Source organism: Perna viridis, chromosome 10 (assembly GCF_037379345.1).
Source record: "Perna viridis isolate PV_CMFRI_1.1 ecotype Kerala chromosome 10, ASM3737934v1, whole genome shotgun sequence".
Lineage (NCBI taxonomy): Eukaryota > Metazoa > Mollusca > Bivalvia > Mytilida > Mytilidae > Perna > Perna viridis.
The window spans coordinates 2772311-2786642 of record NC_142454.1 but is presented as its reverse complement, the minus strand read 5'-3'; the positions used below and the strand labels follow the sequence as shown (position 1 = coordinate 2786642).

The following is a 14332-nucleotide window of genomic DNA, read 5'->3' as shown; positions in this document are numbered from 1 at the left end:
CTAGCGCGATATAAAAAGTATGCGTAGTTTCGGCAAGTCTGTCGTAAAGTTCAGTCAATAGTTTTCCTTTATCATTGATTTCTAAGTGTAGGTCAAGATAAGAGGCTGACGTCAGTACTACAGTATCTGTAGTAACCTTTATCAAAAGTTCTTTGGGGTAGATGCGATGTATCAAATCCCCGAAATTAGGATTGTTTAAAGATAATACGTCATCTATATAGCGGAATCTGAGATTAAAGGATCTAGCTAAACGATATTCTTTCTGATGGATCTGATCAGCTACAAATTCAGCTTCATAAGAGTAAAGGACTGGGTCAGCAAATAAAGGAGCACATATTGTTACCATTGGAATGCCGATCGTTGGTTGAAAAACGCGTCCACCACACTGGACAAATATGTTGTCGATTACAAATTCCAGTATTTTGTAAACATCTTCCTCTGTATATTTGGAAGATGATTTGGAATTATTTCTTACAAAGTATGAGGAATCTCTACCAAGAATTATATATTTGTATCTGGGTGTACCATCTTTATACAACGATGTGAAATGTTTTTAAGTCGGGATTTTAACTGAGTATGTGGAATAGAAGTATAGTGTTGAAAAATTATAGGTTTTAATGCTATCATATTTAGATAATAGTTTTGAACTGATTGTCTCCAAAAACTCTTTCGAATTTTTCAGGATCCAAATTGAATTAATACCACTACAAGTGTAACAAGTATTGTGGTAGGACTGTAGACCCTCTTTGACAGTTGTGAGATCGATGGTAAATAAAACATATTGTTCAAACTATACAACAAACGTGATGACTTTTCATTCAGAATTGTCAACTTTCCTTTCATCTGTGGCAACATCCCTTCAACACCGGCGTATGGAATTTTTATATCACATATCATACGTTATGCCAGAGCTTGCCATATAAGCGCAGACCTTTTTTATCGTGCTAGTCTTCTTACAATTAAGCTTCTGTATCAGGGTTATGTTGCTACACGATTGAAGTCATATCTACAGATGTGTTATGGTCGTCCTCATGATTTCGCGGATCGTTACGGAGTATCCAACTGTACCATGAAAACTGATGTGTTCAATGTGTCATAGTTTTTCTTTCCTCTTTCGTCTTCCACGGACTGGACTTTTTATCAGAAACTCAGCTGGTGTTTCTAGAAAAGCAGAGGACACCCACCTTACCGGTTCACCTAGTCCATGCTCCAGGTTTTTAGTGGTGCTGTTCATTCACTTTTGTTATTTTGTATGTATGATTTTAGTTACTTTATGTTCTTTGTTGAGTTTGTCTGTTTATCATGCCTGGTCTTTGTTCCCACATTACTTTCTTTTGATTTCCGCTAGCTTCTTCCCTTGATTACTTTTTTTTATTTAAAAGCCTGAAAGACAATAAACCGTTTATTGTAAAATTTCGTAGTTATTACAAGAAAAAAGATAGAGTAGCTATACAATTTTATAGGAAAAAAATGGAATAAACGAAGACTAAAACATAAAACAAGCCAACAAAAAACATCGAAACAATTCAGAAATCTTATAAATCTTACGAAATAAAAACAAAAAACGACAACACACACATAGTAGCAATAATATTTATTTATTTTTGAGATATGCAAAAATATACTTGTCATGTTCTTGTAAGTTAGGCATATTTGTAGATAATGATACGTTCCAAAATATTTTATAGATATTATAAATAATAATGAAACAAGTAAATATCAGACGCCATCGATTAATTTTTACCAGAAAGACCAATAAACATGTTAAAGTCGAAATTAGCTGTATATCAAGCTTAAAATAAGAAAAAAATAAAAATAAAAACAAAAAAAAACAAAAAAAACAAAAAAAAACCAGAGATTTAGCAATATTTTGATAACTGTTAAATGTTTATAGACGTATAATTTACCTAATATCATAGTATTCAAGTTTCAATCTGTAAATTTCATTTTGTTGTGAAAATGGACTACAGCCAAAGCACTTACTCATAATTTATTTTGAAATTGAAATATATCTTACTTCAACCGTGTGAACATTTCAACTTTGACGATGTTATGACATCGTGTCATTAGTTAAAAAATAAAAAAGAGAACAGTTAGCCATTGAAAGTGACAATAATAAAAATGCAGAATAATGATTAGTTGAATAGTTTGTTTTTCCGATTTCATTGGTTCACTAATCAATTTGGCTTTTTTAAAATAAAATTTAAAGTATGGTTTCGTTTGAACGGATACTTTTTTTAATATTTAAAAAAAAATGATTAATGACCTTCATGAATTAAGTAAAAATGTCCTACTCATTTTTGCCTAAAGCCAACCCTTAACTCCATTCAAGTGTAAAATATATGTTGCTTTAAACTAATTGCATGGGAATCTTATAATATGATAAACAAAATATCAAATTTATACAAATTCCGAAAAACGTACATGCATATATAACACTAATTTCTTTTTTTACTTATTGATGTAGTGAAGATTAATCAAGGGAACAAAGATTCTAGCGAAAATCAAAAGAATGTAATCCAGGGACAATGACCAGACATGAAAAACAGAAAAATACAAACAAAGAACATAAAATAACCAAAATGATTCATACAAAGTAAATGTGGAACCAGGCCATGTCTATCCTTGGAACAGATTATATATTTGGATCAGAAATTAAAAAAAAAGTCTATTCAGTTACTTAGTGTAAAAAGAAAGGTAAGAACAAAACGACCGAACACTAATTCAATCCATATGCAAGTCATGTTCAAAATAAATGTAGCAAAATATATATTTAACCACCGGAGCAGCAGCTACCGCAATGGTCCTGACTTGATGTATGCATTTCAAACGAAATGGTGGGTAAATCTAGGTTTTACTGCGCGCTGAATCTCTTACAATATATTTAGACAAAAAAAATTAGACGACATAATGTTTTGTTCATAGGAACTTCACCAGAAAACAAAGATGGCGTTTTTTTATCAATGATCATAAAATAAAATACATAAAAGAGTTAAACTGTAAATGTAAATATGTAGCTGGACTTTATCAAAAGTAAATATGTAGCTGCAACATCTTAAAATCAGTAATCTGTAGTAAAGTCTTCGATTCTACTTTACGTTAGTATGTATATTCCCTCGAAAGTAAACCATTCCTTGTTTTATTTTTACCAGTTGGCGATGTCGTAGAATTGAAATGACTAACTTCAGTACAAGATCTCGATACAGTATTAGTCCCTACAGAGCAACAGCGAAAAACACCGAGAAATGCTTTTCGGAAATTTTTGTTCATAAAACAGTAAGTAACTGGATGAATACATGAGGATGTATAGGATAACAACAATACAAGAGACCAAGCCATGTCAGATACTTGATAATGAATATATATATAGTCTATAGTCTTCCACGTATCAAGGATGTACAGGGGTGTCCAGCATATGAAATATTCAAATACAACAACAAACAACATTTTGATGACACGTTTTCGGTTCCTATTATTTGAACGTTGATTTGCCTGACGTAAGCAAATAGTCACACCTCCATTTAATTTTTTACTAACATTCTCTGGGTCAGTATCTATGAATCTGTCTGTAGAATCTAAATAAAACAATATAAAGAATGATTTAAGACAATTCTTTTTAAACATAACTTTTGAAGGATTTAGTCAGTGTTAAATAAATATTTCAAGATAGTTTCAAATGATTAAAATCTTCCATTTCTTATTTTTGAAACTAAAAAAGGAAACAAATTTGGTTTTGTTGCTATTTGTATGCTAAAATATGTTCATAATACTTTTCTTGTTTTATAATACTTGTAGTTCATCATTTCATATTGTAATATGTGTGATTTACTTCGCATAATGTTTTTTTTTCTGTTTACATATTTTCTTTCATCTGTGGCAACATCATTTCAGCACCTGCGTATGGAGTTTTCATATCACATATCATACGTTATGCCAGAGCTTGCCATATAAGCGCATACTTTTTTTTTTATCGTGCTAGTCTTTTTACAATTAGGCTTCTGGAACAGGGTTATGTTGCTACAAGATTGAAGTCATTACTACAGACGTTTTATGGTCGTCATCATGAACTCGTGGATCATTATGGTGTATCCATCTGCACCATGAAAACTGATTTATTCAACGAGTCATAGTTTTCCTTTCCCTTCCGTTTGCCTACCCCGGACTTGACTTTTTGTAAGCAACTCGGCGATATGTTTCTAGAAAAGCAGAGGACGCTAACCCTACCGGTGCACCTGGTCCATTCTCCCAGTTTTTAGTGGAGTCCAAGTTGCTAATTTGCTTTTGTTACTTTGTATGTATGATTTTAGTTACTTTATGTTCTTTGTTGTGTATGTCTGTTTTCCATGTCTGGTCTTTGTCCCTGGATTACATTCTTTTGATTACCACTATAACCTTGGTTCCCTTGATTACTCTTTCAGTAATGAGTCCTTGTTTGGCCTCTGGTCTGACCTTGGTAGAATTGATAACTGGAATCATCGTTTGATAATTATTACTTACAGAATATCAAAAACAAGGAACAGTGACATTAGTATAGGATTAATGAGGATAAATACCTGATTTTTGTTGGATCTGTTGTCTCATTGTGAACCATAACTTATACGATATGCCACCATAAGCTATTCCCATGACGAGTAACGGAATTACAAGTAACACCACTGACAACAATATACTGTAGGCTGTCTCTAGAGATCTCAAATCATCATGCCATATCTCACGGCATGCATGATTCCCATTTCGTAACGTAAATAATTCTTGACTGGCCGCTATTGGTATCATCAACACCAGTGCGAATATCCATATACCAACAATAGACCTGTACGCATGTGATAGAGTTTGCCACCTCCTGGAGCGAAGAGGATAACATATTGCGAAGAAGCGTTCGAGTGATATGGCTACAAGGGTGTAACAGCTAACACAAACAGACACCCCTGAAATGGATAGAGGTAGAAATACTTAAAACTTAAGGAAAAAAAGAAAAAAAAAGGGCAGGACCATTCACAAAAATTCGGTGGAAATAATAAAATAAGTGTATGCCAAAACACTAAGACAGTAAAATTTTATTTATGTCTTATTAATAAAATTTAATAATGCATTATATATATACACCCTACGAACGTCTGATTTAGATAATACATGTACACAAACTCTTTGTTCATTCTCTTTACCGTTTTCCCATACCAGATACAACATAAAACATATAATTTGTCATAGAAATACTTTTTAATCAGCATGGAATGATACTATTCTATATCATCGAACAATAAAACAAGGTGAAAGATGTAAAAAGTACTCTTATTATTTTGAAATACGAAAATATAACAAAAGTGCAACAGACAAAATGTCTACGAAAAAGAAGTACACATTCTGAAAAGGGTAAAAGGTATATTGGTTCTTGATATCCTCCTACAATCTTCATTCAATTTAGCTTCATAAGTTTTTTTTTTTTTTTTTGGTCTAAATTGCATGGCAATTGAGAATATGATACGTGATATTTGAGAACAAATCTGCAGATTTTAAATCTAATAGACCAAATTAGATTTTTCACAACATTATATAATACAATGCTTCAGTAGACAAATGAACCCTTACAAGCAAGCTATAGTCCTAAGAATATAAACCTTAATGACGTTTATTGTTTGAAAATTAAGTAAACAGATAATAACTTCATTTCTATTAAATTAGTAACTCAAAGTTTCTTGCATCGGGAATAATGGGAAATTTCATACTTAATTTGATATTACAAAGTACAACGAGTATATTATTTCAGTTTCAATTATATGCCTTCTTTTCTCTTATAAAATAAAACATTTAACAACCCCGTTTTTGTCCCTGGATTACATTCTTTTGATTACCGCTAAAAACCTTGGTTCCCTTGATTACTCTTTAACAATTATTGAAAACCATATAATAAAAGCTTCTGGATGAAGAAAATACCAAAATTTATATGGAAAACTCCGACGGACGTGACTTCCTGTCAGATTGAAATCAGGCATTCAGTGCTTCCAAGCTATGACATAATTTCGCATTCATTATTAGGATTTCGTCCTCCATCAATGTAGTAGTATGTTTAAATATTTCTTTTCACCTTTTTAACAACAAGAGAAGTAAATTTAGGAACATTAAACAAATTTGGCATATATTTGCCAGTAAATCAATGTTGTTATGGGACCTGCCTGGGTTTAATAAATAACTGTTCTTTATACTTTTGAATGTTATTAAGTGGAAGTTAAAGACAGACGGAAGCATTTCCCCTTGTTTTTGTTTTTATACCACCCTAATACTTATATCAAGGGGATTTTTACCAATATCTTCTTGACTTCATTGGTTTTATAGCAATTAGTCTTAAAACATATCCGTTTCGTGAATGTTTATTTAAGTTTATAAAAGGTTTACCATGTAAAACTGTTCTTTTTTATACGAATTAACCGATCATATAACTTGTTTTCCAATTAGTACCATCGAAGTAATGTCATTGTCTGAACAGTAATATGTTTTCCAGAATTTGCGCTGATTGAGAAATGATTTTAAACGAAATAATTAATTATATATATTGCGGCATTACCATTTCACAGATTTTTCGTTAATTGAGTGAGCAGTATTTCTTCGAAGTATGTTAGAAGGCAAAAGTGTATAAATAAACAGTTCTGCTCACGTGTAACTAATATGTTCAGTTTACATTCACAAAATGTATGAACACTTCGTGATAAAATCCTTGAAACAAAAGCATATACACCAAATAAAAACCCTGTAAAAGTATCGGTTGTGTGATCTACACGTTTTTGGTACACTTCAAAATTACTATCGTTTTATTTGAAATAATATTTACCCACTCTTTCAACAAACGTTTCTCATTGATGATATTCATCTGCGAAAGTCCCAATAACACCACATACAGATGTACTCCAGGAAATATTTGAAACAAATCTTCAAATTTCATATACAAATGTTTCATATACTTAGCGTAGTGAAAACCAAAATTTTCTAAGGCGTTATTCGAATCATTGACTTTTCTCTGACTATATTTGACTGCCTGTAACTGGCATCTAGGGAGTAAGAGTAAAACGCCAGACGCTGTTTGCAACAAATAACAAATAATACAAAATAGAATATTCATAGTAAATAAAAAAAAAACAAAAATAAACACAAAAATAAACAACACACACTCCAACTAGATATAGTGAATAAAATAAGAAAATTGATTTTCACGATATACCAAGCAGGAGTTAAAAAAGAACTTTATTAGTACTTTTAATTCCTGCAAATAATTTGTATCAAACGTACTGAAGATATTTTTTTTTCAGACATACCACATTTGACATATCTACTGTATTTTCATTCTTTTCTATCATGTAAAAAAACACTGTTGCAATGTTATCACACAAGTTACGTTTACATTTAATGTTATGCAGTTTACTAATAATCTTTTTTTTATCCTTATTTTTTATAAGCACCCTGATAGTCTTGCCAGACATACTGCAGGTACAAGTAGTTATGCTTTTTTTTCAAATCCACCGAGAAAATATATAGTGAATATGTCCAAAGAACAACAACCGAACCGAGATGTCAGCTCTAGACCGCCAATGGATCTCTAATGAACGGCTGTCCTACAAAATACACATTTACAACGAAATAATTGCCTCTACATACTCAAGTAAACTGAAAGTAAAAACGAAACAAGACATACAGAAGCCATAAATCCGGACTTTGGACAGGCTCGAATCTACCCTTGATTATTATTACCAACAAAAGTTTATTATTAAAAAGCATGAGAGGAGGTCAAATTTAAAGAAAAATTAAGGGAACCTGGATTCGTACAGTGATCAGAAGATGAAATCTAAGGATAACGACTAAACACAAATTCTAAGCAATTCTCAATTGTTCATCGTAAATACATTCTTTATATAATATTTTAAAAGCAGAGTAAAAGCCTGCTGTTACAAATGATGGGATACATATTAGATGTCCGAATTACTGGAGAAAAGAACCTCAATTTGACTATATATATATATATATATGGTTCATACTCATAAACTCAATAAAATGACTAAACCCTAATTTAAAACATCAACCACATACGGAAGTAAGAATAATCTACGTCCGAAACTATCACAAATTAAGGAAATATATTTGAGACGTAAGGTTATAATAAAATCTAAACACATCAAACATACATAAGGTTGTGGCTGTTTCGTAAGATATCGAGTTTTCATATCTGCTTATTCCAGATAATGTAGTTTATGGAATAGATTTGACAACAGCAAGTTTTGGCTTGCCATCATTACGAAAAAAATGTTAACCATTCTAGGGAATTAAATCAAGTTACGCGGACATGGTTATAATGGCTTAGTATTGTTAACTAAAAGTCAACTTAATAAAGACAAGTTTTTATAAACAATTATAGAAGTTATAAGATATCTTATAACACTGAATAAATCAAAAGGAAATCGGTTGATCGCCATACGAAATTACAATTCCATTTGAACATCTTTCTGTTTATTTATTTGAAATAAAATGATGTAAAAACCAGGACTAATTTTTTCGTTTTTGCTGGACTTTGTGCAGGCGGTGTTGCCATAGTAGAAACAGCAGTACGAGTTCGAGTCCCGCGGAGGGAACGACCAAAAATTTGCAAATTTGACAGTTCTAACATCGTTGGGAATTTTTCAGACCTTTCTATACGTTTATATATCTTCCCTGTATCAATTTGATCCGATGGAGCAGTGTAGCAAATAGAGTCGTCACACTCACATTCTGAGAGACTATATATATATATATATATATATATATATCGCATTTTTTTCTACTTTCACTTAAGGAGTTTCGTCGACATCGCAAAATGCAGTAAATAAATACAAGCCAAAATACCTGAATTGAACAGTTATTATACATTGATATTATTTTCTAACCAAGAACTTTATAAACATTATACAGAGTACATACAGTATTAAATGAATGAATTAACAAACAACATGCCTTAGATGTAGTCTGTATTTTGCATTTAAGAATTGAAACTTCGATCTGATTTCCTTGTTTGTTCTTTAGAAACAAAGACACCGCAAAATTGTATTTGAAGACTTTTCCTCAGTATTCAACCAAAGATTTTCACGTTTGCAAAATGGATCATCTCTGTCATGGGAGATACAAGTTGATAAAGCAGTCATTTCCGTCTTAATGGGTCTTTACAATTTAAAGTGCAATTAGACTGCTATACATTCTAGGAGGTCTCTTCATCAATCAAGTCGGGATTGGAAATGATAGTAGAGATTTAAAGTTTTCGACTTGTATTGAACATACGCAAATCATTTTGAATATAAAGGACTAAAAACATTTCTAAAAATATTGTTCTAATAACGTTTTTGCGATGTTTTGTCATATAACTCGTAATATGATATAGTTTTTCACCATAGCATGAAATGTTTGTTCAAAAGAGTTTAATTGTTAATTGTTTAATTGAAAAATATACAGTAAAGAAGAATGGAAGCCAAGAATAATCCCTAATGACATTCTCGTCAAGATAAGAAATTGTTTGAACAAATTAAAATAGAAAACCAAGATATATAGGGTAACACATACTAGCAAAATATTCTCAACAGAAGCTGGATACTTTCTCTTTCTTGACGTTTATACAAACCCTTTCTACATTTATGGTAAAGTCTTTTTTTCAAATTTCGCTATGACTGTGTTAAATACAAATGTTCATACCTTGTCATTTGCTTTTACGCATCTAGTTTGTAATGGTCTTTTCTATTGCAAAGCTGTAAAAAGTCTTTCTTATTGAAGGAATAATTTCATCCCTATTAGCCAAATATCGTCGGTTTATTTTTTTTGCTAGGGCGACGGTAAATGCAAACAAACAAAGCAAATAAAAACACAAACAGTAAAATAAAAACAAAACAAAACAAATCAAAAGGAAAAATACACAACACTGCACAAACTAAACCAAAAACAAATGTGTTCTTTATCATGGAATCCTGTCTGAAGAGTGCTATTCACTAAATCATATACCTGTCAAATTAATAAAATGGTTTAGCGTTAGGATCCCATGTTGTCGTTCGCCCTCCGCCATCTGTATCGAAACCTACAACCACTGAAAATTATATAGATTCATTCAGTGCTTATCGTCATGATCTTAGAAAACACGGGGCGTAATATATGTAAAAAATAATAAAAAAAAAAAAAAAAAAAAGAGAGAGAGAATACCATTTAAATTTTATGATAATGTTGTTACGATCTATTAAGAAAAAATAATTAATTACATTTAAAAAATATGATCTATGGGTACATTCAACAACGCAATAGTTGACCAACTAAGCAAAAATTTAATTGCAAAGAAGGTTTGATCTGTGTTGTAAAAAAAAGTTTGTCAATAACAATTTAAAATAGATTTTAAAAAAATAAAAAAACTAAGTTCATAATTAAATTAGTCCAGTAGCAGTGAACGAATCTTCTTCCTAACTGACTGAATGCTTAACTCATGTAACGCTGAAATTAAAAACAATTTTCATGGCTATTTATCAAAGAGTAATCAAGGGAACCAAGATTATAGCGGTAATCAAAAGAATGTAATCCAGGGACAAAGACCAGACATGGAAAACAGACATACACAAAGAACATAAAATAACTAAAATCATACATATTTGTTAGAGCTCTAGCGCGATACAAAAAGTCTGCGTAGTTTCGGCAAGCTCTGGCATAACGTATGAGTTGTGATATGAACACTCCATACGCAGGTGCGGAAGTGATGTTGCCACAGATGAAAAGAAAGTTGACAATTCTGAATGAAAAGTCATAAAGTTTGTCGTAAAGATTGGTCAATAGTTTTCCTTTACTATCAATTTTTAGTGTAGGTCAAGATATGAGGTTGACTTTACAGTGTCTGTAGTATCCTTTATCTCAAGTTCTTTTGGGAAGATGCGATGTATCACACCCCATTGTTTAAAGATAATACGTCATCTATATAGCGGAAACTGAGATTGAAGGATATAGCCAAACGATATTCTTTCTTTCTGATCAGATCGGATATAAAGTCAGCCTCATAAGAGTGAAGGAGTAGTTCAGCAAGTGAAGGAGCAAAATTTGTTCCTATTGGAATGCCGACCGTTTGTTGGAAAAACACGTCCACCACACTGGCAAAATATGTTGTCGATTACAAATTCCAGCAGTTTGTAAACATCTTCCTCTGTATATTTGGAAAATGATTTGGAATTATTTCTAACAAAGTGTGATGAATCTCTACCAAGAACTATATATGTGTATCAGGTGCGCCATCTTTTTTGGAAAAAACAACGATGTATAATGTTTTTAAGTCGGGATTTTAACTGAGTAGGGGGAATAGAAGTATACAGTATTGAAAAATCATAGGTTTTAATGCTATTATATTCTGATAATAGTCTCGAACTGATTGTCTCCAACAGATCTTTCGAATTTGTCAGGATCCACATTGAATGAATACCACTATGGGAGTAACAAAGATGTTTGGTGGTACATTTTGCAGATCCAGCTATGAAACGTTGCTTGTATGGATACTTGTGGTATAAGGAATCCAATACATAGACAGCAAATCACAATCATCGTCCTTGGTAGAGAGACCAAAAGAGGATAGGACAGATTTATGGTTTTCCACAATCTCTTCTTTGGAGAGAGTGGTAGCATTATAGGTCTTATCACTGATATTATTTTTTACGTCTACTTCCAATAATAAACATTGGACGTAAAACGTTTTGCAGACAAACACAATGTTATTTTGGGCTTTGTCTGCTGGTACGACAACATATTTGTCATGTATAGTAGACAGTGTTTTTGCTACATCGGGGTCTTTGGAATCTGATGTAGCATTGGTACTCATTGAAACTTTCATTCGTTTCAAAATTGAAGACCTCGCGGTCTTTAACCACTCCGACAGAGAATAAAGTTTGGTTCTAATGTGATGAAGTCCTAGAGGTTTTTGTATGAAAGGAAGGAGACCATCTATGGAAACATCATGTAACTTAGATGACGTATAGTGGCGATGACCATGACTCCTTTCCCGTCTTGGATTTTTGTCGAATAAATTCATCACATTTATGCTATTGTTATATTGGCTTGAAAGGTTTCCTATACTTTTGATGTTGTCATTGCATCCGTAAGATAAACTGTCGGGAATTTGGTAGTGTTAATTCCCGAACGATGACCGCACATTCTTTTATTTAATCGGTTTTGCGTTTCTCCGACATATATTAAACCACATAAGTTGTATTCTAATCCATATATTAAGTTTATTGATTTGCAAATTGAGTCATCGTGACTTCTTGTATGGAAGGTTTTGTTTGTAAGGAAACTGGAGAAGTAAGGGTCGGTTATAAGAATGTTGCGTGTTTTGCAATTTTTTAATACCACATCAAGTTACGAATTGGGAGTTTCAGATAAAGGTGGTACTCCCTATTCCATTTCTGAGCCAGAAGCAAAGTCAATTTAACGACAAGGACAATTACTTTGTTCATAACAAAATTGCATTTCGAATTTCAGGCCTTTATAGTTTATAACTATATGAGACATTAATAAAACATGTTACGAAGATAACATCCCAACTTCAGTAACACTAAAACTTACAATATTATGTACTAGAGTACAAGAACAATAAAAAATACCTCATGCAATTCAAGGATTTAGAAAGAGTAATTAGTGTTCTAGCGGAAATCAAAATAAAGTAATCAAGGGACATAGACCAGACACACACAACAAAGAATATACAATAACTAAAACAACATATTTTGTACATACAAAAGAACAAAAGTAAATGAGCAACTCAGACACCACTTAAAACATGGAGCATGGCCCAGGTGCACCAGTTGGGTAAGCATCCTCTGCTTTTCTAGAAACATCCGCCGAGTTGCTCATAAAAAGTCAAGTCCTTGGTTGATAAAAGAGGAAAGGAAACTATGATTCGTAGAACAAATTAAGAGAAATTTATGATACAAATGGACAGAAAAGACGTAGGTAAGGACGGAGGATGGACTGAAATCCTGATCACTTTGTACCGTCGTCATATTTTGAGCTACAGATAAAATTACATAGCTATGTTTACATTGCGGTTTCGTCAAGTGCAATACTCTCAAAAGTATTTCAGTCTGGTATGATAATCATTTTAAATATTGTAATAGCTTTGTTGTAGTGTAATATATATCTGTTAAATTTGGCTTTCGTTTTTAATTGTCTTGTAAATATTAATTTCCTTTCTGTGCAAATATGTTAGTGAGAATTCGGTTAAAGATTTCCAGATCTACATTTTTTTTTATCACATCAGTTAAAATTAATTAAGTCAGGCATTATACTAACACAATTTTACCATTTCTTTTGACTATTGTTTAGAGTTGACCAGGTCGATCATTTTGTCATTATCCCTAATAATTATATTACAGTACTATAAGTTAAACTTTAAAATTAAAAATAATTACTGTGAAGTCGATATAAAAATATAAGAAGTTATTGGATAAAGATCCGGAAAGAAATATGGATGAACGCAGAGGGAAACATAAAAAAAGATATACCTAAAACAAAGGTAAAATTCATAAGAAATACAAATAAGCAGCTCTAAACTTAACCAGATTTTGGCAATGATTATAATAATTCAAATCGCTTTAACCATCTTGAGATTCATAATTGGTGCACAAAACTAACCTATTATGATAAACTTTTGATACCCCAGTATATAGGCCATCAGAAGAATTTACCCTAAACCATTGAACAACCACTGCTTTTTTAAGGACTGAAGTTTTCTTTTGCACAAGATACATTTACCATCAAATACTTTTTGATTGTGCATGAATTATTTACTAATAATTAACAAAAAAGGTTTCATAGATATATATGCAATGTACACATACTATTACTTATTCATTATTGTAGATGAAGCATTAATTTAAATCATCTTAAAAATGATTTTAGTGATACGTGCTCCAGATTAAATGTACACATTATGGCAATCAAGGTGTTGTACTAGAGGTTTCGGTAATAAATAAAACATTAGCAAAAATAATAATTCAAATAAAATTTTCTGTATATCTATAGCAGTATTGTACTTATTGAACGATGATATAACTAATCAAAATATCATCTATAACAAGATAAGACGATTGTAGTGCCTTTTTCAAATCGTATACTACTATCTTCGCACCAAACTTTGTATAATTTTTCTTATTAACGCGTGCAATTGTAAAAAACGTAAGTAATTAAATCCCATGTAAATCAACATTACTTCAAGTAACTAATATTTCCATTCCTTTCTTTTCTGGTTACTTTGTGTTATTTTCTGCACCACTTCAGCATTATAAATAGTCCATATTCTTCTTATATA

At 31.7% G+C, this 14332-nt stretch overlaps 1 protein-coding gene across 3 annotated transcripts in view; it reads right to left on the bottom strand.

Moving 5' to 3' along the window:
* Nucleotides 1-1389: 1389 nt before the first annotated feature.
* LOC148604148 (cholecystokinin receptor-like) overlaps nt 1390-14332 on the bottom strand; it is a 101450-nt gene continuing 88507 nt past the window's right edge. For all 3 annotated transcript variants that reach the window (XM_088549855.1, XM_088549857.1, XM_088549856.1), the window contains exons 2-3: nt 4554-4928; nt 1390-3575 (exon numbers count right to left, since the gene is read on the bottom strand). In XM_088549855.1, coding sequence (XP_088405981.1) covers nt 3100-3575; nt 4554-4928 — 851 coding nt within the window. In that variant the 3' untranslated portion in view covers nt 1390-3099. The remainder of the gene's footprint in view (nt 3576-4553; nt 4929-14332) is intronic.